The 22,449-nt window shown below is 58.7% G+C and overlaps 1 protein-coding gene across 4 annotated transcripts in view; it reads right to left on the reverse strand.

Moving 5' to 3' along the window:
* Positions 1-73: 73 nt before the first annotated feature.
* The window catches only part of LPHN1 (latrophilin 1), a 49,492-nt gene continuing 27,116 nt past the window's right edge, over positions 74-22,449 (reverse strand). The window contains exons 2-23 of one of the 4 annotated variants that reach the window (XM_008566024.1): positions 22,085-22,194; positions 18,560-18,574; positions 16,105-16,189; positions 14,049-14,849; positions 12,667-12,981; positions 11,875-11,978; positions 11,395-11,580; positions 11,224-11,262; positions 10,915-11,098; positions 10,533-10,655; positions 9,826-10,040; positions 9,379-9,549; positions 8,729-8,938; positions 8,432-8,652; positions 8,164-8,230; positions 7,663-7,754; positions 6,849-7,017; positions 5,319-5,447; positions 5,040-5,136; positions 4,818-4,946; positions 4,629-4,646; positions 2,326-3,997 (exon numbers count right to left, since the gene is read on the reverse strand). In XM_008566024.1, the coding sequence (XP_008564246.1) occupies positions 3,255-3,997; positions 4,629-4,646; positions 4,818-4,946; positions 5,040-5,136; positions 5,319-5,447; positions 6,849-7,017; positions 7,663-7,754; positions 8,164-8,230; positions 8,432-8,652; positions 8,729-8,938; positions 9,379-9,549; positions 9,826-10,040; positions 10,533-10,655; positions 10,915-11,098; positions 11,224-11,262; positions 11,395-11,580; positions 11,875-11,978; positions 12,667-12,981; positions 14,049-14,849; positions 16,105-16,189; positions 18,560-18,574; positions 22,085-22,194 (4,223 nt within the window). In that variant the 3' untranslated portion in view covers positions 2,326-3,254. Of the gene's footprint in view, positions 3,998-4,628; positions 4,647-4,817; positions 4,947-5,039; positions 5,137-5,318; positions 5,448-6,848; positions 7,018-7,662; positions 7,755-8,163; positions 8,231-8,431; positions 8,653-8,728; positions 8,939-9,378; positions 9,550-9,825; positions 10,041-10,532; positions 10,656-10,914; positions 11,099-11,223; positions 11,263-11,394; positions 11,581-11,874; positions 11,979-12,666; positions 12,982-14,048; positions 14,850-16,104; positions 16,190-18,559; positions 18,575-22,084; positions 22,195-22,449 lie in introns of all 4 variants that reach the window. The other 3 variants (XM_008566022.1, XM_008566026.1, XM_008566023.1) reach the window with 3 other exon arrangements.

The raw sequence follows: 22,449 nt of genomic DNA on the forward strand, positions 1-22,449 counted from the left end.
TCATGGGAAGGCCCTGCCCAGATCTACTCCCCCATTTCTTGCCCCCCCCCCCCCCAATGAGTCACGCCACTTCTGTCATTCCAAGAAATCTTAATTTCTTTATTGTTTGACTTTTTGACTCAACAATTTTTTTTAAACTTTTTGTTTTTTTCTGAAACGTTCTTGTTATGAGCCTTTTTTGTTCTCATTAAATGCACTCGACCCAAAATTGGTTTGGCATATCGAAAAGGAGACCAAGGAGGGAGGAAATAGGAACATGGGAGAAGGGGGAGGAGGCCCGCATGGACAGAGAGAAATTGAGGATGAGAGAAGAAAGGAACAGAGATAGCGAAAAAGACACAGGGAAAGAGAGGTGGAGACATAAGAGAGAAAGGGAAGGCAAGGGAAACCCAAAAGAAAAAGAAAATCCAGAGAAAAGGAATTAACAAGATTTAGGAGCAAATGAATTCAGGAGCCCAAGGAAGGCAGAGGAAACCAAGACCCTTCTCTGTACTGTCCCAGCTGGGGTGGGGGCATCAAGGCACCAGGTCTGGTTGGGGTGGGGTACACCTGGGCTCTTGGGGTGGCTTTGCACTGGACTGCACTGGTGTGTCCAGCCCCACCAGGGGGCCCTGCCATGCAGGTCTGAGGCCTCAGAATCCACCTTGGTTATTCCAACTGGAATGGGACCCAACGGACCCACCACACCCTCTCTCCCCTTGATTGTCTGAGTCTGGAGAGATAAAAGGAGGGCTGAGCAGGGAGAGGAAGTGGGACTCCTTGTATACCTTCAGTCCCCCTACGAACTCTCCCACCCTGCCTGGACTTCCAGTCCTCTTATTGGTGTTAGAAGCAGCCTCAGGCCATAGCTGGGCAGACACCTGGGCTGGGCCAACTCCTCCATCTCCCCTAGTCTCCGGCCAGTTCTTCACAGACTAGTGGCCCCTCCACACAGTGGAGCCCGTGGCCTAATGAAGCCAAGGAAGAGCCATGGAGCTGTCTCCTGACCTCCTCAGAGTCATCTGGCAAGACTGTCCCCATCCTTCTCCCCATCTAGACCTCACCTACAGTCTTCTGGTGAAATGGGTAAGCCTTCCTACCTGGAAAAGCCAGAGGTGGAACCCAACCCTGCCTTCTCCCCACACCTGTTCCCTTACATGGGACAAACCACCATCTTTGGTCTGACCCCTTCTCCCCTAATTGATGAGGATAAGCCAGCCCCAGCTCCCCAGGAGGAGGGGCTTTCTAGCAGCAAAAAGGATCCCTCCAGCCACCTATCCGTCTGTCCCCTTCCCCCCAGTTCTTTCCTAGAGCCCCTCCCCCGTAACCTAAAGAAATTCATGGCAGCAGCAGGCTGAGACCCGAAGATGTTTGAAAACTCATGGCACTTGTGAGAAAAGAGGAAGGGGCAGAGACAGGGAGAGGTCAGAGCAGAGGTGGAGGGGCCACCCCTGGGGTAATGGCAATGAAGGGGCTGGGCTAGTGTGGCAACAGGGCTATGCTACTCCCCGAGTTGGGTGGGGGCTGGGAAGGTTAGGCTGGCAGGCTGGAGAGGAGGGAGCTGCGAGGCTGTTAGAGGTACTTAGGGGACATCCAAGCCTGGAACTTCCAGGATCTGGTCTGGGGGTTTGGGGTAAGGCCCTCAGAACATAGGCGTCCTGACCCCAGGCCCTGGGACCAGGCTTTGCCTTCCCCGCGGGAAGGTGAAGGGTAGGGAAGGTGATCTCTCACCTTTGCCCCCCTTTCCCTCAGAGAGACCTCACCACTCTCAGCCCTCCCTCCTCAGCCATACCCACCACCATTAAACACTGCCACCTCTATTACAGCTCCTTCCCACTTTCCTTCCCCCATCACCCTCTCTAGATGGGAAGCCAGCCCCTTCCCTGGCCCAGAGCCACAGAAGCAATATACAAGAAGCAGGAACTCAAGGGATAGCGCAGCCATTGTGGCAAAAGCATCTTTGGGTGTGAGGATGTCTCCCCCGGGCCAATGGGGGGTAGGGGGGACAGGCCTCTGGTCCTGGGGCAGGTAGTGAGGTACACACCCCAGGAGGGCTGACTGATGCCAGGGGCAGGCGGAGCAGGAAAGGAGGTGACAGAAATGGTGCCGGGAAGGAAATGGGTTCTTTGTTTTGCAATGTTGCTTCTAGATTTTGTTTTCTGTCTCTGGATTGTAAAAAGCTGCTCTGGTGGCCCGCCCATCCTGGCTGGGGATGCACACATACACAGAGAAGTCCTGGCTGCTGGGGCCAGCAGCACCGCTCTGCACCGGAGAAAGCCTGGGCTGGCCTGGGCCGCAGGCTCCCGGGTGGCTTCAAGTGATGAGATTTTTTCTTTTTTTCTTTCTTTTTTTTTTTCTTTTCCATTTTGTTGAAATATTTACAGCAATGGGGGAGGAGGAGGAGAGAAGAAGGGGTAAGAGGGCCCCCTAGGGAAAGATCCAAGCCCAGGAACCATTCCCCAGGGAGATCCAGACCCAAAATCTGCTCCCCAGATCGCCAAGCCCACAGGACTGGGAACTGCCCAAATATGGCCACCCCTGTGGGCTAGGGGCCCTGCGGGGAGTTGTGCTTCATCAGGAGTCGCCCCAAGGGAGGGGGTCATTGGGTGCACTCTTGGAGGGCTGAGGGGGCAGGCTTGCTTGGGGGCAGGAACAAGAGCAAGAGGGAAGGAGCTTCAGAGAAAGTTCGAACTTTAAACCACCAGCCACACCGCCCATTCCCCTCACTCTGGGGCTTTCTGCCAGGCCAGAGGCCTCCGTTTCCATGAACAGGGAACCGTAGTGCAGGAGGAACCTGTCCATCTGTCCTCCTGCCGTGCTCCTCCCTCCCTGTGCAGCCAGCAGCATTTCTGGCTGAGGAGAGGAGCAGCTGACAGGTGCAATCCAGCAGGGGCCTTTGGCAACCTCTGAAGTTGCCCTTCCCTGCCCAAGGAAACCAAATCCCTCATTTCCCTCCAGGAATTAGGAAGAGTAGAGGGGAAGGGGGCATCAAGACGTGGGCTGCACCCTTCCGGTTTCTCCCTCACTCCCCTGGGGACCTCTGGGCTCCTCCTCACTGCACTTGCCCCAAATGGAGCTGGTGCATGTGGCTGGTGGGAAACCCTGTCTATGAACCCTGGCACCTTGGGCCCCCATGTCAGAGCCCCATGGCTGAGGGGCACCTGGAGAGAGTGGCCCACCAGCCACTGCCTCCATCAGTTTCCCTCTCCCACCAGAGCCCTGCCAAGAGTTCCCTCCCTGGCCTGGGCCACCAGCCCCTGGTCCGTGAGGTCCCCTCAGAGACTGGTGACCAGCTGCATCTGCCCATCCCCATCGGGCCCTGACCCCTCGAGGCCGGGTGCTGCCAGGTAGCCCTCGTGGCTAGGCCGCCGCACTTGGTAGTAGCCCTGCAGGGGGTTCCGGGCCACCAGGGCTGGCGGGCGCGAGGTGTAGTAGATTTCAGGGGGACCGGGTGGTGCGGGCGGGGGCGGGGGCAGGGCCTCGCTGGGCCCCTCAGGGCTGCTGTCCGGGTAGGAGGGTGAGTCCCGCAGGTTGGCCCCGCTGGCATAGAGGGAGTCCCGGCCTGGAGGGGAGGAGAGGGGCCGGCTGGTGGCGCCGTCCTCTGCCGTGCAGCTCTCTGACTCGTCCAGATCACTCTGGTACAGCACCGACTGGGCCCGGGGCAGCAGCAGTGGCTCCTCCAGGGCCTTATACAGAAGTTCAATCTCCGCCCGGTCAGCACTCCCGGGCCCGCCTGCCTCTTCCTCGCCACTACCCCCGGGCACAGGTGGCACAGGGGGCTCGGGTGGTGGAGGGCCCTTGACCCCACTGCTGCTCCCCCGCAGGTTGTTATGCACTAGCTCTGAGATGATCATCTTCTCGAAGGCAGCGGCGTCGGCCAGGTTCCGGCCCCGGGGCGGCTCAGGTCCCCCGTCCCCTGGAGGGAAATCTCCGCTTCGCAAGGAGTAACTGTTGTTGAAGTTGCCGTTAAGGGGCAGGGTGTCCATGCCGCAGGCTTCCCGGCCTCCCAAGGGGTGCTCTGCAGGGCAGAAGGAGGCCGGTCAGGAGGAGGAGGGGGCCTGGCTGCATTGGTGGGCAACGAAGGGGCATGGCTGTGTAGGGAAGGGGGAGCTCGATTCCATCTGGTTTTCCCCGGGCTCACCCCTGGCCCCAGGGGCACTCTGGTCTCACATTCCCTTTCTTCCTCACTGGCAATGGGGATACCAGCCCAGCAGCAGATTAGTGAAAGGTGGGGGGCACAGTAAGGACCAGTTCCCCCAGGATCCCCTCCCAGCTGGGGGTTTGGAATCTCAGCAGTGTAAGGAGGCCTGGATGACTGGATCTATTTCCTATGCTCGGACCCTCACCACCTTTATTCCCTACCTGAAGGCCCAGAGTCAATGAACACCATGCATTTTCTGCCAAGCCAGAGGCTTTGTGTGTATTGTAGCGGGGGAGAAGGGGACTCCCTGCGTTCTTTTCTCTAAGTAAGGCCATTGGAGAAAACCACTAACACCATGCATTTTCTGCCAAGCCAGAGGCTTTGTGTGTATTGTAGCGGGGGAGAAGGGGACACCCTGCGTTCTTTTCTCTAAGTAAGGCCATTGGAGAAAACCACTATCTTGTTCCTCTTCCCGCCTCAGAAACATTACCAGGAAAGAGAGACTTACTGGGTTCCCGGAAGCTCCCTGCAGGTGCCAGCCAGGAGAGAAAAGAGAAGCTAAGAGTCAGCTCAGAATGCTGAGTCTCCGCTCCAGGTCAGGGGGCCCAAGAACGCCCCAGTGGAAACCCCTCGGGATGCAAACCCCATGCTTCCTGGCCTGGGAGACCACTCCTGCCAGCACCCAGGGTGTTCTCACCTGGGGAGTTGAAGACAGGGGGCGAGGAGGGATTGAAGCCCACCGACTCAGCAATGAGGGTGTTGTAGGGGCTTGTGCCCCCACGAGGCTGCAGCACAGGGTTGGTCAGCAGGTGGTTGCCCATGGTACCTGCCCAAGGGGTCAGAGGTCACAAGAAGGCCTGTGGAAGTGGGTCCAGGAGTCTTGAGGGACCAGAGCAGGGGCAGAGGGATGCCTTCTCACCTCGGTTCAGGGTGGGGGTGCTGTTGATGTCGCCCGCCATGAAGGAGGACTCAGTCTGTTTCCTCACAGTGTCGTTCCACATCCTCCGGATTCGGCTCTGGGGACACAGCCCAGATGTGAAGGAGTCCTCGGTCCTCCTACTCTCAGGATCTTTCTGAGCCTGCTCACCTCATCAGCACCATCAGACGCCCAGACTGAGCACTCCCCTACCTCTTAGGCTCTGGGTTCCAACACCCAGCACCAGGAAGCCCTGCCCAATGCCCCACCCCACCCCCATACCTGGGTCCCTGTGTAGTAGCGGGTGTTGCTTCGCATGGCTGAAGTCTTGAGGGAGCCGTGAGTACCCCCTGGCGGGGAGCGGATGCAGCAGTAGGAGTGACGCAGGCACTTGCTGTACTCCTTGTGCACCTGGGTGGGAGGGGGACGGTCAGCTCACAGGGGACACTGGCCTCCTTTGTGATCCAGCCACCCACAGGGCTGGCCAGAGGAGTGGCTCCCTGGGAGTCTAGAGATGGAGCTCCCAATGAGCATGTTATCCCTCTCAACAACCAGTGGTCCACAGAAAACTTGCTGTCACCAGTCTCTCAACAGCCAACCGATCAGGCTTGCTCTCTTCTCACTCAGGTGCATCCTCTTTTCTCCACTTCCACTGACAGTTTCCCGTTCATTCACAAACTCAACAGGACTTTAATGAGCATCTGCTATGTGCCAAGCACAGTTTAGGCTTCAAGGACAGCACAGACCCAACAGACACAACTCCCTGCCTCTCACAGCTTGTATTTTAGTAGGCAGAGACAAAATGTAGACAAAAACAAACACATTTTGTAGGATGTCTGAAAGTGTTACGTGCTGCAGAGGAAACTATGGCCAGAAAGTGGTTTGTGATTTTAAATAGACCAAGGGAGGTCTCATCAAGGAGACCTTTTGGGCAAGACATGAAAGAAATACAGCAGCAGGCCCTGCGGACATCTAGGAAAGAACATGAAGCTCGGCAGAAGCAGGGGCCATGCCCTGAGGAGAGTCCATGTCTAGGTGTCCAAGAGAGCAAAGGTGAGCAAGGCTGGAGGGGAGGGGAGCCGAAAGGGGCCCTGGTTGGACCATATGGTCCTGGGGGCTGTGCAAGGACGTTGCTTTGACTGTGTGTCCGAGGGGGGACCCCAGGACAGCCTCCCTGGCAACCAGGATTCCTGTGATCAATGTCTCCACTGAACCCCTGCCTTAGCCTCACCTGCCTCACCATGCCCCCCAGGCCCACAGCAGTCTGCCCAAGGCTCTTCACTGCCCTCAGGACCAAGTCCACAAATGCCTCAGCTCAGTCTCCCCAGGTGCATTCTCCAGCGTGCCACCTGCACTCCCTCTCCACGTTCCCCTGCTACTGTTGTCTCCATATTTATTTTTTTAAAGATTTAGATCTTAACACACTTTATTTAAAAGGGAACCTTCCTATCACCACAAAATTCAGTTTGTCCCAGAACTATTAAAGTAGGAAAGGGTCTGTCAGGGTGGTGTCCAATGTGCCCCACATGGCGGTGAGGGCATCCCCTTCACCCCATCCCTGCTCTGTGCCCTCCCACCACCCTCAACTCTTCAACGCTCGCTTTTTTCAGAGCCTTCTTCACCCCCAGCTAAATCCTCCCTGATCCTGAGCCTGCTCTCCCCTTCCAGTGGAGGAAGGTCGTGCTGCAGAAGGCAGGCGCCTGTAGCACACATTGGGGGCCCAAGGGGGCGCCTGGATCCCCTCACCCTTGCCTGCGTGCCCAGGAAATGTCTTGAGGGAGGCTCTGACCTGGGCCCCTGCCCTGCCCTCACCTTCTTCTGTAAGGCGCAGTGAAAGACGAAGATGAAGACCCCCTGGAAGGCGTTGAAGGTGGTGAAAAGATAGGCCATGACCACTGACTCCTTGTTGATGAAGAGGAGGCCAAAAGCCCAGGTAAGACCCAGCAGGAAGAGCAGCGCAATGGCCCCCAGGGCCCAGGATCTGGGGTTGGGGGGACAGGGATGTCAAAGTCCCCTCCAGAGGAGATGGCCTCGCCTGGCCTCCCCCAGCCCTGCTGCCTGCTTCCATACAGGGGAGGGGCCCTTGGTGGGTTTGGGTGCTGTCTGCAAACACCCAGCCTGGTGCTGAGTAGGTTGAGTGGGCCTTGTGAGAAGTGGCTGCCCGGTGACACTTTCAACCCACCTGGGCCTGAGAGAAGGAAATGGGTTGGGGTTTTGTTTACATCAGTCATTCCCCGCCGGCTTTTTGCCATATTTCCAGACCACTTGAACTACATTTTGCCGCCTGTTTCTCTTTAAGTTGCCATTATATGGACCCACATTTTTTTTTTTTTTTTTGCAATTGTCCAGTCCAGGGATCTGAACCCGTGACCTTGGGGTTATAAGGCTGTGCTTTAACCAACTGAGCTAAGTGGCCAGCCCTGGACTCACCTTTTGAAATTAGCCTCACACAGTTATGCTCCTAAAACCACAGGTTGGATGTGCTAATGATATGCTTTCAAATACCAGAAATACCCATCTTGATACTTAAAATCACAAAATTTGATATCAGAGAGAAGAGGAGAAACACTGGGAGAGGTCAGGCCCAGTGTGGGGGTCACGGGGGCAGGGGGTATGGGGTGCTCACTTAATGTTGTCAAGGCGACTGGAGTCAGGTTTGAGCACGGATGAACTTCGGATCATCTTGTGCAGGGTCACCATGAGGAACACCAGATTCACCTGGGGGTGGGACAGGGGCAGGGGCTGGACTGGGCTGAGAGTCCCTCTACCTCCCTCAGTGAGTTCTGGGATCAGGGCCTAGCCTGGCAAAGTCACAGCTTTGATTCCCCTCTTGAGGGCGTCCTCTGCGGAGAGAACCTTGTCCCTGCCCCTGAGGTGCCTGCTGCCCTATAGTTAGTTCACTGGCATGACTGGCTGCTTAACATTGCTTTGCAGTGCTGAGTGACAGGCCTCAGCACTGGAGCTCTACAGACCCAGTCTGCTCCCATCCTTTGAGCTGGCTGCTCAGTTCTGACACGGTTTTCAAACCAGCGCCACTCGGAGAGAGGTGGTGGTGGGGGCTCGGGGTCAAGGCCAGCCTGGGTGAAAGAAGGAGGTGGAGTCCTAGAGGTGCCGCCTTCCAACTTACCACGATAACAAATGACACGGGCCCAATGAAGCTCCAGATGAAGTAATTGTCCACTCGGAGCCAGCAGCTGTGAAGGAAATGAGGCCAGAGTAGAAAGACGCCGAGGGGCTCTTCCCTCCAACCCCAGGAGGCCAGGGACGCTGCAGCCTTGAGGTTCTGGAGGAGGGAAGGCCTGTGCCCTGAGGGTCCTGGCCTGAGCAGTGTTGCTGAGCAGGAAGCCAGTCAGAGGGACTGACCCGGGGGGTAGGGCGAGAGGGGGGACACTCACGCCTTCTCGGTGCCATAGCTGCGGTAGTCAATGGCGGCTGCGATGCCTACCACCAGGGCCGGAAAGCAGTAGCCGCCCAGGTAGTAGTACTTGGTGCGGGAATACTCGCTCTCAAACACCTCCACCAGCAGCAGGTAGAGGTGCACACCCTCCAGGCACAGCCAGGAGAAGGCAGCCAGGAAGAAGTAGTGCAGCAAACCAGCAAAGATGGGGCAGGCAATCTGTGGGGGGTGCCACAGGTGAGGATCACCCCAGCGGGCGTCCCCCGTCCCCCCCCTGCCTTGAGCCCCAGCCCACCTCATACTGAGTCTTGTCTATCCCGACCAGGAAGAGCAACTCGGCCAGGAAGAGGTTGATGCACAGGTTCTTGTGGATGGTGTTGCGGTCAGTCTGCAGCCCCCGCAGGAAGCAGAAGGTGGAGATGCAGATGGCCAGGCAGACCAGGGAGATCACGATGCCCACCCAGGTGATGACTGACAGCAGCAGTTCATTGATGCGGCCCTGGTACTGGGGACAGGAGCAGGGGTATGCTCAGGGCCTCTGGCTTTACATACGGCCAGGCTCACTCTGGGCTCAGGTGCCAGCTGTGGGTAAGGCCCTGGGCAGGGCCATGGGCCACGAGGACCCCTGGTGCCGCCCACCCGGCCAATCTGCCAGCCCCCACCCCTCTGCAGGTGGCGCGCTCACTTCCTCATGCTCTGGAAGGCTTGTGGAGAGATGACAAAGGTGACAGCAACTTCCTTCTCCAGAGTGCCTTGGGAGAAGGTGGGACCGTGACCAGGGAGAACCAGACGCATGGCCTCTCACCCCAGGCAAGACTGGTGGCCCCCCATGCCCAGGAGGCTGGCCTTCCCTGGCACCGCCCGTGCTGTGCACTCTCTAGGATGCCATGCAAAGCCGGGCCAGCAAGCAGCCCGCCTGGAGGAGCAGAGCGCCGGCCAGCTTACGATCTCACGGTGAGCCATGAGCACTGCAAAGTTGGTGAGGTGGCTGCAGGCACACGTGGTATGGGTCTTGTTGGACTCCACCAAACGGCAGCCCTGGGTCGACCAGTAGCCCAGCATGGAACGCTCCGAGTAGTTCCAGAAGGAGCAGTTAGCATTGAAGTGGTTCTTGTCCTGTTGTGTAGCAGTGACCAGTGTGTCAGAAGTGGGGAGTCTCATTCCAGCCCCCTATACCCAGCTATAGGGCCAGTGACAAGCATGAGAGAAGTGCTTGGGGCTTGGGGCTCCAGGTGACAGAGTCTGAGATCTCTGGAGTCAAATGGCCCAAGCTACTGAAATGGTGGCCAGCGCCCCAGAGAGACGCGGTAATTGCTCCAGAGATGAACACACAGTGGGGGAGCACAGAGGACGCTGGGATCCCCACGGAGGAAGGGGGACAGCTCGGCTTACCTCTAGATGGGCCACGGTGAAGATGACAGGGTCCATGAGGAAGACACGGCTGGACTCCTTGTTGATGGACGCTGCAATGACCTGCGAGTTCACCACCAGGGAGGCGCCCCCTGGGCCCCCTGGGCCTGCTTCACCCGCCAACTTCACCGTGGCATTCTCCGTGGACAGGAAGAGGCCCAGGTTGTTGTAGAGAATGAAGACAACTTTGACAACCCCTGGGGAGGACAGGCACATGGGAGGTGCTGGCAGCCTTCAGCCACACACCTCCATCCAGGCCCCTGGCTTCCTGGACCTGCTAGCTCTGCAGCCCTTAGCCAAACTGGTGACTGGGACCTCTGAAGCCAGGCCATGGCATGGCAGTGGGCCAGGACACACAGGGGCTGGGTCTCCAACCCACCCTCACTCGCTGTGTGACCTTGGGTGAATCCCTCACCTCTCTGAGCCTTAGTCTCAAATGGCACAATCCTCTCTAAGATATGAGGACCAGCTGGGCTACTGAACAGGAGCCAGCTCTGCAAACCACAGGATTCATTCTAGGGCTGTGAAGGGCTTTGGGGGACCCATGAATCCCCTGAAATTTTATGGTAGCTCCAGTGGATAAAACCTGATAAAAGTTCAGAACTGCTGCCCCCCATAAATGGAACAGAGATACCAGTACAGGGCCTGGGGACTGTATCCCCACCTGAGGCCCCGCTGGGGGCACTGACCATTTCGGCTGTTCTGCTTGATGGTGTTGGCGGACAGCTGGATGGAGTTCTTCCTCGGGTACTCCTGGGGGAACACCAGCTCCTGCACCTGGCCCTCCGTGTTCAGGACTGTGACCTCCAGGACTACAGGGACGGGACAGCAAGGCGCATGCAGCACCTGGCCCTCCGTGTTCAGGACTGTGACCTCCAGGACTACAGGGACGGGACAGCAAGGCACATGCGTTGGGGTCTGTTCCCCCTTTAAGGGCTCAGGCTACTGAAAAAGGCCCTGTGGCAATGTTGACAGCCAGGGAGACCAGGCACCCTGTGGTCTCCAGGCTGGGCTGGACTCCACAATTCAAAATTCATACCCAAGCTTGCCCTGGGGTGCTGAAACACTCACCCACATTCTCCTTGGCAGCCAGGAAGCGGGCAGGCTCCCTGACATTGTCGGCCAGCAGGAAGGCGCCCTCCTCCAGGACATCCAGGAGCATGGTGGCTGTGTGCACCTGCTCTGTGGCATTCATGTCCTTCCAGGACTCGAGAGCCTCTGGCCGGAGCAGGTTGTCCACTGTCTCTACCACGGCCTGCACAGGAGGGGGACAGTGCTGTGAGTCCCCTCAACATCCTCTATGTCCTCAGGTGGGCTCTGCATCCCTCCTGACCTCCGTCCCCATTCCACTCGGTCAGGGGAGACTCCTGTGGGTCTCACCTTGATATAATCCTTGCAGGTTCTCTCTCGCTTGTGCATCTGAGGAAAGAGATGGAGGTGGCATCAGGTGGGCCTCTAAGCACCGCTGCTCTAACCCCAACACTCTCACATCCAGGCTGGAGGTAGGGTAATGCCTGAGCCCCTGGGGGCAGCCCCTCCCCCAGGCCCCACCTTGTTATAGTTCTTGCCAGCTGACTCGCGCTCGATGGGCCGCAGCGCCTGCAGCTGGGCATCCAGGATGTCCAGCAGCTGTTCCATCAGCTTCACGGAGGAGGACACATCCCCCGCGTAGATGGAGCCCCGGGTATGGCGGGCCAGCTCGCTTGCAATGTTGGCCGCATTCTCCCCGCTCTTGATCTGCATTAGGCGGGGGACAGGGGAGACCCCAGATCTGTCAGGGATCATCCCACTCACCCCCACATTCCCTCTTCACATCCCCACCTGCTCAGCCCATCCCATCCCTCTATGTCCCCTTCTCCCACCCCATCTGTCCCTCCTCCCTCTGTCAGTCAGGGAGGGGACCCCACAGTCCTGCCTTCCAGACCTGCCAGCCCCTGTTTGTCTCCCTGGTTGCTCCACTACCCCCACTGGGCGCTGGGCCCTGGGCCCGAGCAAATGCGCCTGCCTGCAAGGGGCAGCTGCTGCTGGTACCTTCTGGGCCACCTGGTTGACCCAGGGGGAGGTGCAGTTGCTGAGGTCAGGGCCCCGGGGGTTCCAGAGCCCCAGGGCTGGTAGACACTGGAAGGAGGCAATTCCTGCAGGGACAGACAGACAGGAACAGACAAGGGAGCCAAAAGGAAGGAGAGAAGAATGGGCCAAAGAAGGGGGAAAGAAGATGACAAAGAGTGGAGGATGAGTGGGTGAAGAGAGAGATGAGGGGAACATGGAAAAAGAGACATGAAGTAGGCCAGACAGTCAAGAGAGGCGTCACTCTGAGGTGACATAAGCCCTTGCTTCCCCCAAGCTCTCCCTCTTGGATCCCCTGCCTTGGCCTATCAGAGTTAGAACCTTCCAGCAAAGCCCATCTCAGAAACCACCCCCCTCCATGAAGCCTCTTCCAACCTGCCCTTGGAGTCACCAGAGCATGTGGTCCCTTCCCCCTTTGGCTCATCTGTCCTGCAGCTGGCTGTTCCTGGGGCTGTTCCATCCCAGCCAGGGCCAGGAGCCAAGTCACCTCATGTGGGTTCTCTGCAGGATCTGCAGGTGCTCAGTATTCTGGAGGGGCCAGGGGGAATGACTGAACTGCCACTGTGCCCCGAGAACTCTGCTGGGCAGTGGGGACACAGCTGCACACAAGCCAGACATGACCCTGTCCTCAGAAAGCCCCCGCTCCAGCAGAAAGACCAACCCATGAGTGCATCTGCGCTAAGCTGCTCTGGGAGCACATCCCCCGTCCCTCCCCTGGCCAGCCGCAGCAGAGGTGGCCGCAGTCTCTGCACTCACCTCGAGTTCCCTTGGGGCAGGGCCTCTCCACCAGCATGCCCTGCTGGGTGGCCGGCCACTGGACCCGCCGTACCTCTCGGGGCTCACAGAAGAGCTCGGGGGACACGTGCAGATTGGGGGCTGGGGGCCTCCGGGTGCTAGGTGCCGGAGCTGTGGCTGGAGGTAGGTCAGGTCCCAGCTGGTTGATGGCACCCACTGGGTGTGTGGTGAGGGGCGCCCGGCGGAGTGGGGTGGTGGCTGCAGGTGAGGCAGTGCTGGTGAGGGGTGTGGGCCGGGCTGTGGTGGTCGTGCTGAGGGGTTGGGAAGTGGCTGGGCCTGGAAGGGAGAAGGGATACAACACAGGGTCACTTCCACACTCAGGGATCCACCACACCATGCCTGGGCACTGGGTTCCTGGCCATCCTGGCATCTTCCTCACCTACTAAGTGGAAAGGTGTCTGAGGCCCCACTGGGTCTGGGAACAGATCTCTCCTGGCCTCCCTGTGCTGGCGAGACCCCTTATGCCCATGGGACCATATAAAGATCACTTCCACACTCAGGGATCCACCACACCATGCCTGGGCACTGGGTTCCTGGCCATCCTGGTATCTTCCTCACCTACTAAGTGGAAAGGTGTCTGAGACCCCACTGGGTCTGGGAACAGATCTCTCCTGGCCTCCCTGTGCTGGCGAGACCCCTTATGCCCATGGGACCATATAAAGAATCAAAAGTTGGTAAGAACCCATCTGTGTGTACTCTGAGGTCTGAGGGTGCATTCCAGAGGCCAGGAAGGCGGTGTCTGAGGGCTGCTAAACACAGCTGCCACCTCCCAGCCTCCTGGCTGGCTCTGTCTCTGTAATCTGGCTCTACTCCTTCCCTCTGGAGACTTCAGTTCCCCCTTTTGCAAACGAGGTTGGAACCCCAGGGCTGCTCAGAGCTGGCTTAGGGCAACTGAGGAACAGAATAGTACTAAGGAGGGGCCCTCACTCCAGTCAACATCTGTTTTATGGCGATTTGGCTTCTACCTAGGAGTTTGGTCGATTGAACGGTTCCAGAGCTATATATGCCCAAGCCCCTGAGAGAGGCAGTGCAGTTCAGTGGTTAGGAGACCAAAGTCCTGGGTTCAAATCCTCAAATAAGTAAGTTAACCCCTACTCACCCAGTGCCTCAGTTTTCTCATCTGTAAAATGGGGGCAGTAACGATCCCTTTTTCCTAGACTGTGAGGATTAGATAAGCTAACTCTGAAGTGCATAACAGCGTTTGTCACACACTGACATTTTTTTTAACCTCCAGGGCTCACACCCAAACCCACCTCCAGATTCCCAAGGGCTCACAGAGTGGGCCCCCCACCCAGGGAGGAAAACGCCAGCAGGCTCTTGGCCTGCAAGCGAGCCTTCCTCACCAGCACTGGGGTCGGGCGGCCCAAACTCCAGGCTGTAGCGCACCACGAAGTAGTTGTTCCAGACGTAGAGCTGGTTGTCGCGAGGGTTGTAGTCGACGGAGGAGACGAACTGATAGGGGTTGGGGAAGGCGAGGCTGACGGGCTCCTCGCGGTTGGCATTGGTGTTGAAGGCGTAGTCCACGCGGTTGCCGGCTGCCTCACTGTCGTCGTCCACGTACACGGAGCGCAGCACGTAGAGGACACCGCACACCATGAAGGCGTTGGACGCCGAGCGCTTGTCGTAGCCCGTCTCCCACGTGCCCTCAAAGCGCAGCGTGTAGGGGTTGAGCTGGCTCACCACGAGCCGCCCGTTGTTGCCCTCCGTGGCGTAGATGACCCACAGCCCGTTCTCGTCCACGGCCAGGTCGATGTCGGTCTTGCCCCCCCAGCGGTAGGGCGAGGTGTCATGGTAGTTGGCGGTGTTGATGACCGTCTCCCCACTCTTGATGCGCGTCCGCAGGTCGTACTTGACAATGTTGCGCGTGCGCTCCTTGTTGTAGAAGACGGCGCCGTCGTAGACCACGAAGCCCGTGCCGTCCACGCGGTTGGGCAGGCGGTAAGTGGTGGTGTGGCGCGCGGCCACGTAGTCCTCCCACGAGGCGTACTCGGTGAGCGTGTCCGTGCGGTAGGGGATCCAGGGCATCACGTAGATGCGGTCGCCCGCCTGCAGCGGGTCCTTGCACCATGCTCCAGATTGGTGCTCCGACTCGTGTGTGGAGGTGGGCTCCAGCACCTTCTGCAGAGTCCCTGGGCACACGAAGACTGGGCCAGGCAGGTGGATGGGCAGGGAGGAGATGGGAAAGGAGGAGCACAGGCGAGGGAGGGGGAGAGAGGGGAGAGAGAGGCGAGTTGGTCACTCGGCGGGGGGGGAGCCAGGTTGTCCCCTCCTGCTGCTGCAGTCACGGTTGCTTGGTAGGGCTGGTGATGGGAAGGGGTTTCTGGGCTGGGACTCCCGCCCCGCCCAGCTGCCCCTCTCCCTGGAGCTGTCAACCCTGGAGGCCATTAAGAGCAGGGTTAGTTGAGGGGAGGGGGAAGATGGTGCCCCTCTCTCCCTTCCCTGGCTGCTAGAGACCCCACAGGCTGGGGATAAGGGGTTTGGCAAGAGCCCTCCCAGAGATGTTCTCTTGTGATTTCAGTGGTAGTGGGAAGATTCTCCCTGCTGCAGTGACTCCTAGCTTTGACATTCTAGGACTCAGCACCCGGCCCCTTCCCCCTTCTCTCCACCGCTATGTAAGAACTAGGGTCCAGGGTCTCATCCTTCACCAACCACACCAGGACAGAGATATATATATATATTTAACTCCACTTTCTTCCTCCTGCAAAAATTGCAAGGTAGAGTGATGTTTCCGGACCCACGGTGGGTGTCAGAAGTGCCCCCCTATTCCAAGGTGGGGGAAGCATAGGGGTGTCAACTCTCTCCCAAGTTTCCTGATGTAGCTGTGCCCCCCCACCCCATACCCATGAAGTCAGTAGCTGAAGGGATTCCTGGAAGCAGCTCCCAGGCTAGGACGGGCAATGGAAGAGTCCAGCCCCTCCCCGGGTGCCCAGCCCTGCCCCAGCCAGCAGGGTCTCTTAGGGGGTATGGCTCAGCAGCAGACACTGACACTGGTGCACAGGGGGTGAGGGGGTGGGGACACGGAGAGGGACAGGACTCCCAGGAGAGTTGGGGAGGGGAAAGGAGAGCTGTGCGGAGGTAAGAGAGACAAGGGGGGTGGGGGGCTCAGCGGAGCTGTGCGGAGGTAAGAGAGACAAGGGGGGTGGGGGGCTCAGCAAGGTCCTGGCTCCGAGGGAGGTGCGCTGGAGACCACCTGGGAAGAAAGGGTTAGTTGCTGGTGGAGGAGAGAGGGGGTGAGCAGAGAATTCACTCCAAGGCCCAGGCCCGACTGAGGGTCCCTTCCGGGGGGGCAGTCCCAGGTCCAGCTTGGAGGGGGCAAGGGAGGGAACCAGGTGCTAGGATAAAGACCCAGCCCGCCCCAGCCAGGCCCCCCCACCTCCCCTGCCCCGGACCCCGATTTACCTGTGACCATCCCCGGCTCGGGAGGAGGGACCAAGGCAGCGCTGATGTCAGAAAGGTGGGGGTCCCCGCCCCACCCCCCCATTCCCTGAAAAGGAGGAAAACCTCAACTGCATCTCGTTGGCCGCTGCTGGCCTGCCCACCCTTGCCCCATCACGTCCCAGTACCACCTGCTCCTAGCCTCCCTTACTGATCCAGTGGGGTCTGTGGGGCCACTCCCCCACCCCAGAGTGCTGTGGTCCAGATGCCCCTCCATCCAGGATGGCTGGGCCTCCCTCTCACCTCCCCGCTAATAGAACCCACAGACAGGTGGGGTCCAGGGCTGCAGTGTGGGGTGGGGGAGTTTGCAGTGAATTCTCTGCTCCTGCTTGGCCTGTCACTAAAGCAGCTGGGCCCGAGGGGGACAGGGAGGGCTGGGACCTGGTATTGGCTTGGGGGGCGGTCCCAGTGGCAAGAGGGGCTTGGGCAGGAGGCACTCCATCCTCGTTTCCCATTGTCAGCCTCACTCCAGCCAGCTTGGGAGGGTATGCAGCCCTCCCTTCACAGCATCAGGGACAGCTTGGCTCAAGGAAGGGTCCCCAGGCACAAAGCTGCCAGGAGCATGTCCTGTTTTTTTGGGTTTTTTTGGCTGGGGGATCTTGGTACACAGAGGTGAGCAGCAGCCAGAATGATCCTGGCTTGGGCCAGGGGACCAGGCCATTCCCTGTCCCCGTGGCCCCAAAAGGTAGGCCTCTACCCTCTCTCCAATACACCTGGCCTCTGCCCTTTTCCTCTGTTCCCCAGGTCTCCCCTCTGCCCAAGCCGGGCCCCCCTGCCAGGTATGTCTGTGTGTGTGAAGGGGGGTGGGGGGAGGTGGTAGGCCTAAGCCTGACCTGGTCAGTGTCCGGGGAGGAAAAACGTGTAGAGATCACCCTGGGGGAAGGGGGAGAAGATGAGGAAGGGTCTGCCTGGGGCCTCAGAGTGCAAGGACCCCTCCCCAGCACCAAATTCTCTACATCTCCTCTTCCCTCCCCTCTCCCACCCCACCCTTTCCCTCCCCTTGAAGAGAAAAAGATCCAGTGCTTCTGTATCCAAACCACCGGGCCTGCAAGAAGAGTGGCTGGGGCGGGGGGGAGAGCAACTTCAGGAGAGAGGGATAATGGTGGGGTGCGGTGAGGGGCGGGACCTTGGCTGGCAGCCCAGGCCTCTCTGAGATGGGGGACAGGGGTGGGATGGGGAGGGGAGCAGCTCAGAGGGACCCCGCCCCACCTCCCTCTCAGGGGATGCTCCACAGGCCACCGTAATTTCAAGGCCAAAGGGATCCTAAAAGGCCATCTCACCCAGTCCCCACCCCTGCTGCCTGCCTCAAATCTGTCCATTTCCCAAAACTTTCTGGGAGGAAATGACCATCTCCACCCCCCCCCACTTGAAGCCCTTCAGCTGCTGCGCTCCCCCATTAATGGACAGCCCCGCCCACCACTGGAGTTCTGTGCAAGAAATTACGGTGCTTGTGGAAGTCCCCAGACCAGGTCTAGGACTCCCCGTGCCCCGCCCCTCTCCCTGGTCCTCTAGCCACAACAGCCCAGAAGAAACCCTGACTGCAGCTTTGCAAGTGTGAAAGAACCAAAGAAAACGCTCCCCCACCCCACGCTCCCCCCACCAGGAGGCCCGCCCCCGCCCCCTCGCCCCCAGTTTTGGCAGGCTGAGCCCTCCCAGGGCTGGGGACAACTGACACCCCTCCCCAGGGCTGGGGCCCCAGCTGGTCAAGGATGGGGATTGGGTTGGGGGTGAGGGGGACCGGTGCTCCATGCTCCAAAACAGCTCTGGGCCTTGGAAACGCCAAACCAGAAGGAACTTAAGCCACCAGGAGCCCAAGAGATAGGAGGAATCTGCTCCCCAAAAGGAAAACAAAAGTGTCCCCTCCATCCCGCCTCCTCTGAACCAGAAACATGTTACAAAATGTGCAGGGGGGGGAGGAAGACAGGAGAGAGAGAGACAGCTCACCCAGTGCCCCTGGTGGGGGCCGGGGAAGGGAGTCCCTCCCTCCCCACCCGCCATGGATGCTTAACACGTCTCCTGAAGGAGGCAAAAGAAGTATGAGAGAAGGCCAGGTCCCCCGCAAGGGCCAGGGACCAGGACGGAGGGACAGGGAGAGAGAAAAAGAGAGGAGGCAGAGAGAGAGAGATAGAGATAGAGATAGAGAGAGAGAGAGAGAGAGAGAGAGAGAGAGAAAGGCAGAGAGAGAGAAAATCCTGCCCGAGCTCAAAGGGGAGCTTCCGAGGGTATCTGGAGGGTGGAGATGTCCAGCCACACCAGGACTGCCCCCCACCGCGGGAGGACACCCCGGGGTGGGGGATATTGACTGGACCAAGTGGGGGTGGGGGGAGAAGAAGGGCCAGGAGGGGAGGGGGTCACATAAGTATGGTACAGGTAGAACAAAGTGTGAGTTAGGGGTTAGCATTGGTAACAGTGCGTTTACCTTTCTGCTCCACTTCTACTTTAAGCATCGGAAGAGAGAGAGAAAACAAATTGAAAAAAAAAATGTGCAAGAAAAAAAGAGAAAAAAAAAGAGATTAAATTGCTTTCGTTTCTTCTCTGGCCACACGCCCCCTCTTCCTCTCCTTCCTCGCTCCTGCTTTCCCAACCCCTTTCCGTAGCATCAGCTCAGCCCCCGCCCCCAAGTCCCTTCCTCTGGGGTAGGGTGGGGCGAGAGGGTGCCAGGGAGACAGTCAGAGGGGGACACACGGGAGGGAGAGACAGAGAGAGACACCAGGTGTGGGGGGTGTAGGCAGGCAGGTGGACAGAGCCCTCAGGTGGGAGGGGGCACCCATGGTGCAGAGGGGGCAGGGAGGGGGAGCCCCAGCTGGGAGGTGGGGTCTGGTTGGGGGGGCACCAGGGAGTGGCGGGTGGAGGAACCACTGGGCTCCCCTCCTTCACTGCCTGTTGCCCTCCTGCTAGAACCAGAGGCCTGGAGGGAAAGGGTTCAGTGTCTCCCGGGGCCTGGGCCCCCCTCCCAGCCGAGAGAACAGACTGAATGCCTTCCCTTTGTGCTGGCCTCGCCCAAGTCCAGCTGAGTTCCCCCAAGCCCTTGCAACCCAGAAAAAGCAAACATAGAGAGGGGGTGGCAGAGCCAGACACTGACAACAGAGAGGCAGACAGGCAGATGCGCCCCGGCCTCCTCCGAGAGCCAGCGCTGGGGAGACAGGCAGAGGGGCAGTGGGGGCAGGGCACACAGACTGGGTGGAACAGCGGGTGGGGGCACAGACACGCTCCCACGTTCCCCAGGGCTGGAGTAAGCCTGAGGCTTAGCTTCTCTGCCCAGCCCACCCAGGGCCCAGGAGCCGGGAGCTCCGCGCCTGCCCGCTGCCTGGTGGGCGGGCGGCACCTGGGGGAGGAAGGGGCACGGTTAGACTGTGCTCAGCTGCAAAGCAAATCCACTGTTAGTCGGGCTTGTCCGGTGTGGGGAGAGTTCCCACACATCCAGTGCCCCCTCCCCACGACAGCCCCTACCACCCAGCCCTGACCCACCCTCACCAGCACTGGGGTCACCCCAGCCTCTGAAGCCCAGGGCCAGGTGGCTGCCCAGGCCACACCTCTCCAGGTTCTGCATCCCTTGCCCCTCAGGAACCTCCAGCCCTCTGAAGGCCCAAGTGAGGAGTTCTGCAGGGATGACCTTTGGTTCCCTACTCAGCACCTCACCCAGGGCCTGGCATTCAGGAGGTGCTCAGTGAACATTTGGGGGACAAGTGACTGTCCACCTTCCCTGTCCTCTTACCAAGCTTCCATCGCCCCCTTCCTCTGGAAGACCAGGAGATAGCTCAGCCCCCAGCTCTGCCTGCTGTGTGTGCATCTGTCTGTCTGTCCGTCTGTGCTGTCTCCCCAAGAGCTCAAGCTAGCTCTCTCCCATCAGACTGGGGGCTGCCAATCCCCTGGGCTGTCCTGCCCTCTGTCCCTGGTGCCCTCCTGGTCTCTGTAGGTTGTGTCCCCTGGACCACACTCAGGGACTCGGCTCCAGGAGGTCTCTAAGCTCCTCTCCTCCCCAGGTCCTCTAGCTTTTTTTCTGCTTCTGAGTGGTGTCTACTTGCTTTGGACTTCACGTGGACAAGGGTGTTTTTCCTGCCCTCTATCTTGCCTGCCTGCGGAGGAGGTGGGTTTGTCATAGTATTTTTATTTTGATTGCCATGGCAGTAATAATGATTGGTAAGCAACATTAGGAGTAGTCACAATAAAAGTAATGACTACCAAGTGTCCAGTGCTTATGAAGTGCCATGCACCATATAGGCAGTCTTTTGAGACCTCTGTTTATAGATGGAGAAACTGCGGCTCGGTAAAATGAAGCCACACAGCTGGCAGAGCAGGACATTTCCTTGCATCTATGGCTTGGGGTGCACATAAGCTGTACCACTGTCTCAAATCCTTGCAGCATCTCAGAAAAGTGCCCCCCCCACCCCACTGCCATCACAGATGAATTAACAGGCCCAGCTGGCTGGAAAGAGAATCCCTACCATTACTGAGCACATCCTAAACCAGGCATGGGTCTGGGCACTGTGGGGGTGAAGCAGCCACCTCTGCCCTCAGGGATTTACACTCAGCACTCAAAACTCTGCCACCAGAAGACTCTATGGCTGGCCCTGGGCCAAGTGATTCTCACACATGATCTCGCGGACTCATGCCTCCTTGTACAGTGTCCCAGGAAAATTAAGTCACTTGCTCAAGGTTTCAGAGCTAGAAAATCCCAGAGCCAAGTCGAGCCTTGAACCTCGGCCCTCCTGACTTTCCCTCTGTGCTACGCTCACTGCCCCCCACCCTCCTTCCCTGCCGCCCCAGCTGCGGGGGTGGGCAGTGTCCCCAGTGCTGTGGGGAGGCTTCAAGGAGCAGATAGCTGTTCCCCTTGGGTGGTGGCTGAAGGCCTCAGGCGCTGAAAGGAAAGGGCAAGGAGTAAAAGAAGAAAGTTACGGAAGCACATAAGCAATCGTGTTTCCCTCGGCGTCGTAGAGTCACCTGTGAGGAGAAATCAGAGGCTGGGAGGAAGGCTGGGGTGGGAGGGGAGAGGAGGGAGAGTTACAGGGTCTCCTGCTCCCCTGCCTCTGCCCCCCACACTCAGATACCCTGGTGGTCCTGCTTCCTCCCCCCTCTGCCAGGAGGCCCTATCTCCAGGTTGGTTACATGAAACCCGGTGGGGGACGAAGGGGAAGGAAAGATGGGAGGAGGGAGGGAAGAAAGAGGGCAGGAAAGAAGAGCAATGTTAAGGGTGGGGTGCTGAGGAGGAGAGACCCTGTCTTTGTCTGCTCCCCTTGACCAGATGCAAGACAGCTAGGCTTCTGGCTCCCCAGATCACCATCCTCAGGCTTCCTGGGGGCCTCTTTCAGTCCAACATGGTGGCACTTCCTTTGCAGACAGGAAGTGCTATCATCATAATGGGTATACCAAGCAGGAGATATTAATCTGTTGAAGATGCCCCCAGCCCTTCACACTGGATCCGCCACCAGGCCTCAGAGGGTGGTCTGCCTCTCTACAGGTATAGAGTCCAGCCTCCATGACTGGGAAGGGGCAGAGGTGGGGGAGCATGGCGAGTGAGGTGACAAGAGAAAGGAGGGTGAGTTGAGAGAGGCAGGTCGATGAGTGAGAGGGAAGAGCAGGTGTGTAAGGAGGGTCAGGAAGGGAAGGGCTGTGAGAACAGGAGGCAGAGGGATCAGAAGGGCAGTGAGGTCAAGGGAGAGGAGAGGCGTAAATGTGCCAAGCACAGCACGGGAGCGTGGCCTTGAAGTGTGTACATGAGCCAGGGTACGCGTGAAGAAGCAGGGAGAGTGGGCCAGGGTAATGAGTTGGAGAAGGTGCCCCCATGGAAGGGGACAGAGTCTCTGAGGTGAGGAGCAGGCCCAGCTGTCCCACTGTGTCCAGCACCCATGTACATGTGCATATTTGTGGTGGGTCAAGGTATCTCCTCCTCGATTGCTCCATGGGGGGAAGGGCCTGTGTCTGCACAAGGAACAAGATGACTCACTGTAGGGGACACAGTCGTACTGCACCTCCAGGTACTTGTAGGTCCCAGGACAAGGGTCGGGAAAGGCATCAGAGCCGGCGACCACCACACACTGAGTGCGGTTGTTGCACCTGCGGAAAAGAGACAGTGTGCTAAGAAAGGCAGACCTGGACCCCAGGGGCTTCCAGGGTCAGGAGAGGAATAGACACCCCCAAATTGGGATGGTGCCATGGAGCTGGAGACCAAGCCCAGGGGCCTTGCATGGGCGTTGTTTTCTGTTTCCTGCATGTTCTCTCTTTCCCACCAGACAGGATCCTTCTACTTTCAGCCCAGACACAGCATCACACTCTGGGCTGGATGGAGGAGACACCCCATAAACAGTGCCT

Source organism: Galeopterus variegatus, unplaced genomic scaffold (assembly GCF_000696425.1).
Source record: "Galeopterus variegatus unplaced genomic scaffold, G_variegatus-3.0.2 Scaffold218, whole genome shotgun sequence".
Lineage (NCBI taxonomy): Eukaryota > Metazoa > Chordata > Mammalia > Dermoptera > Cynocephalidae > Galeopterus > Galeopterus variegatus.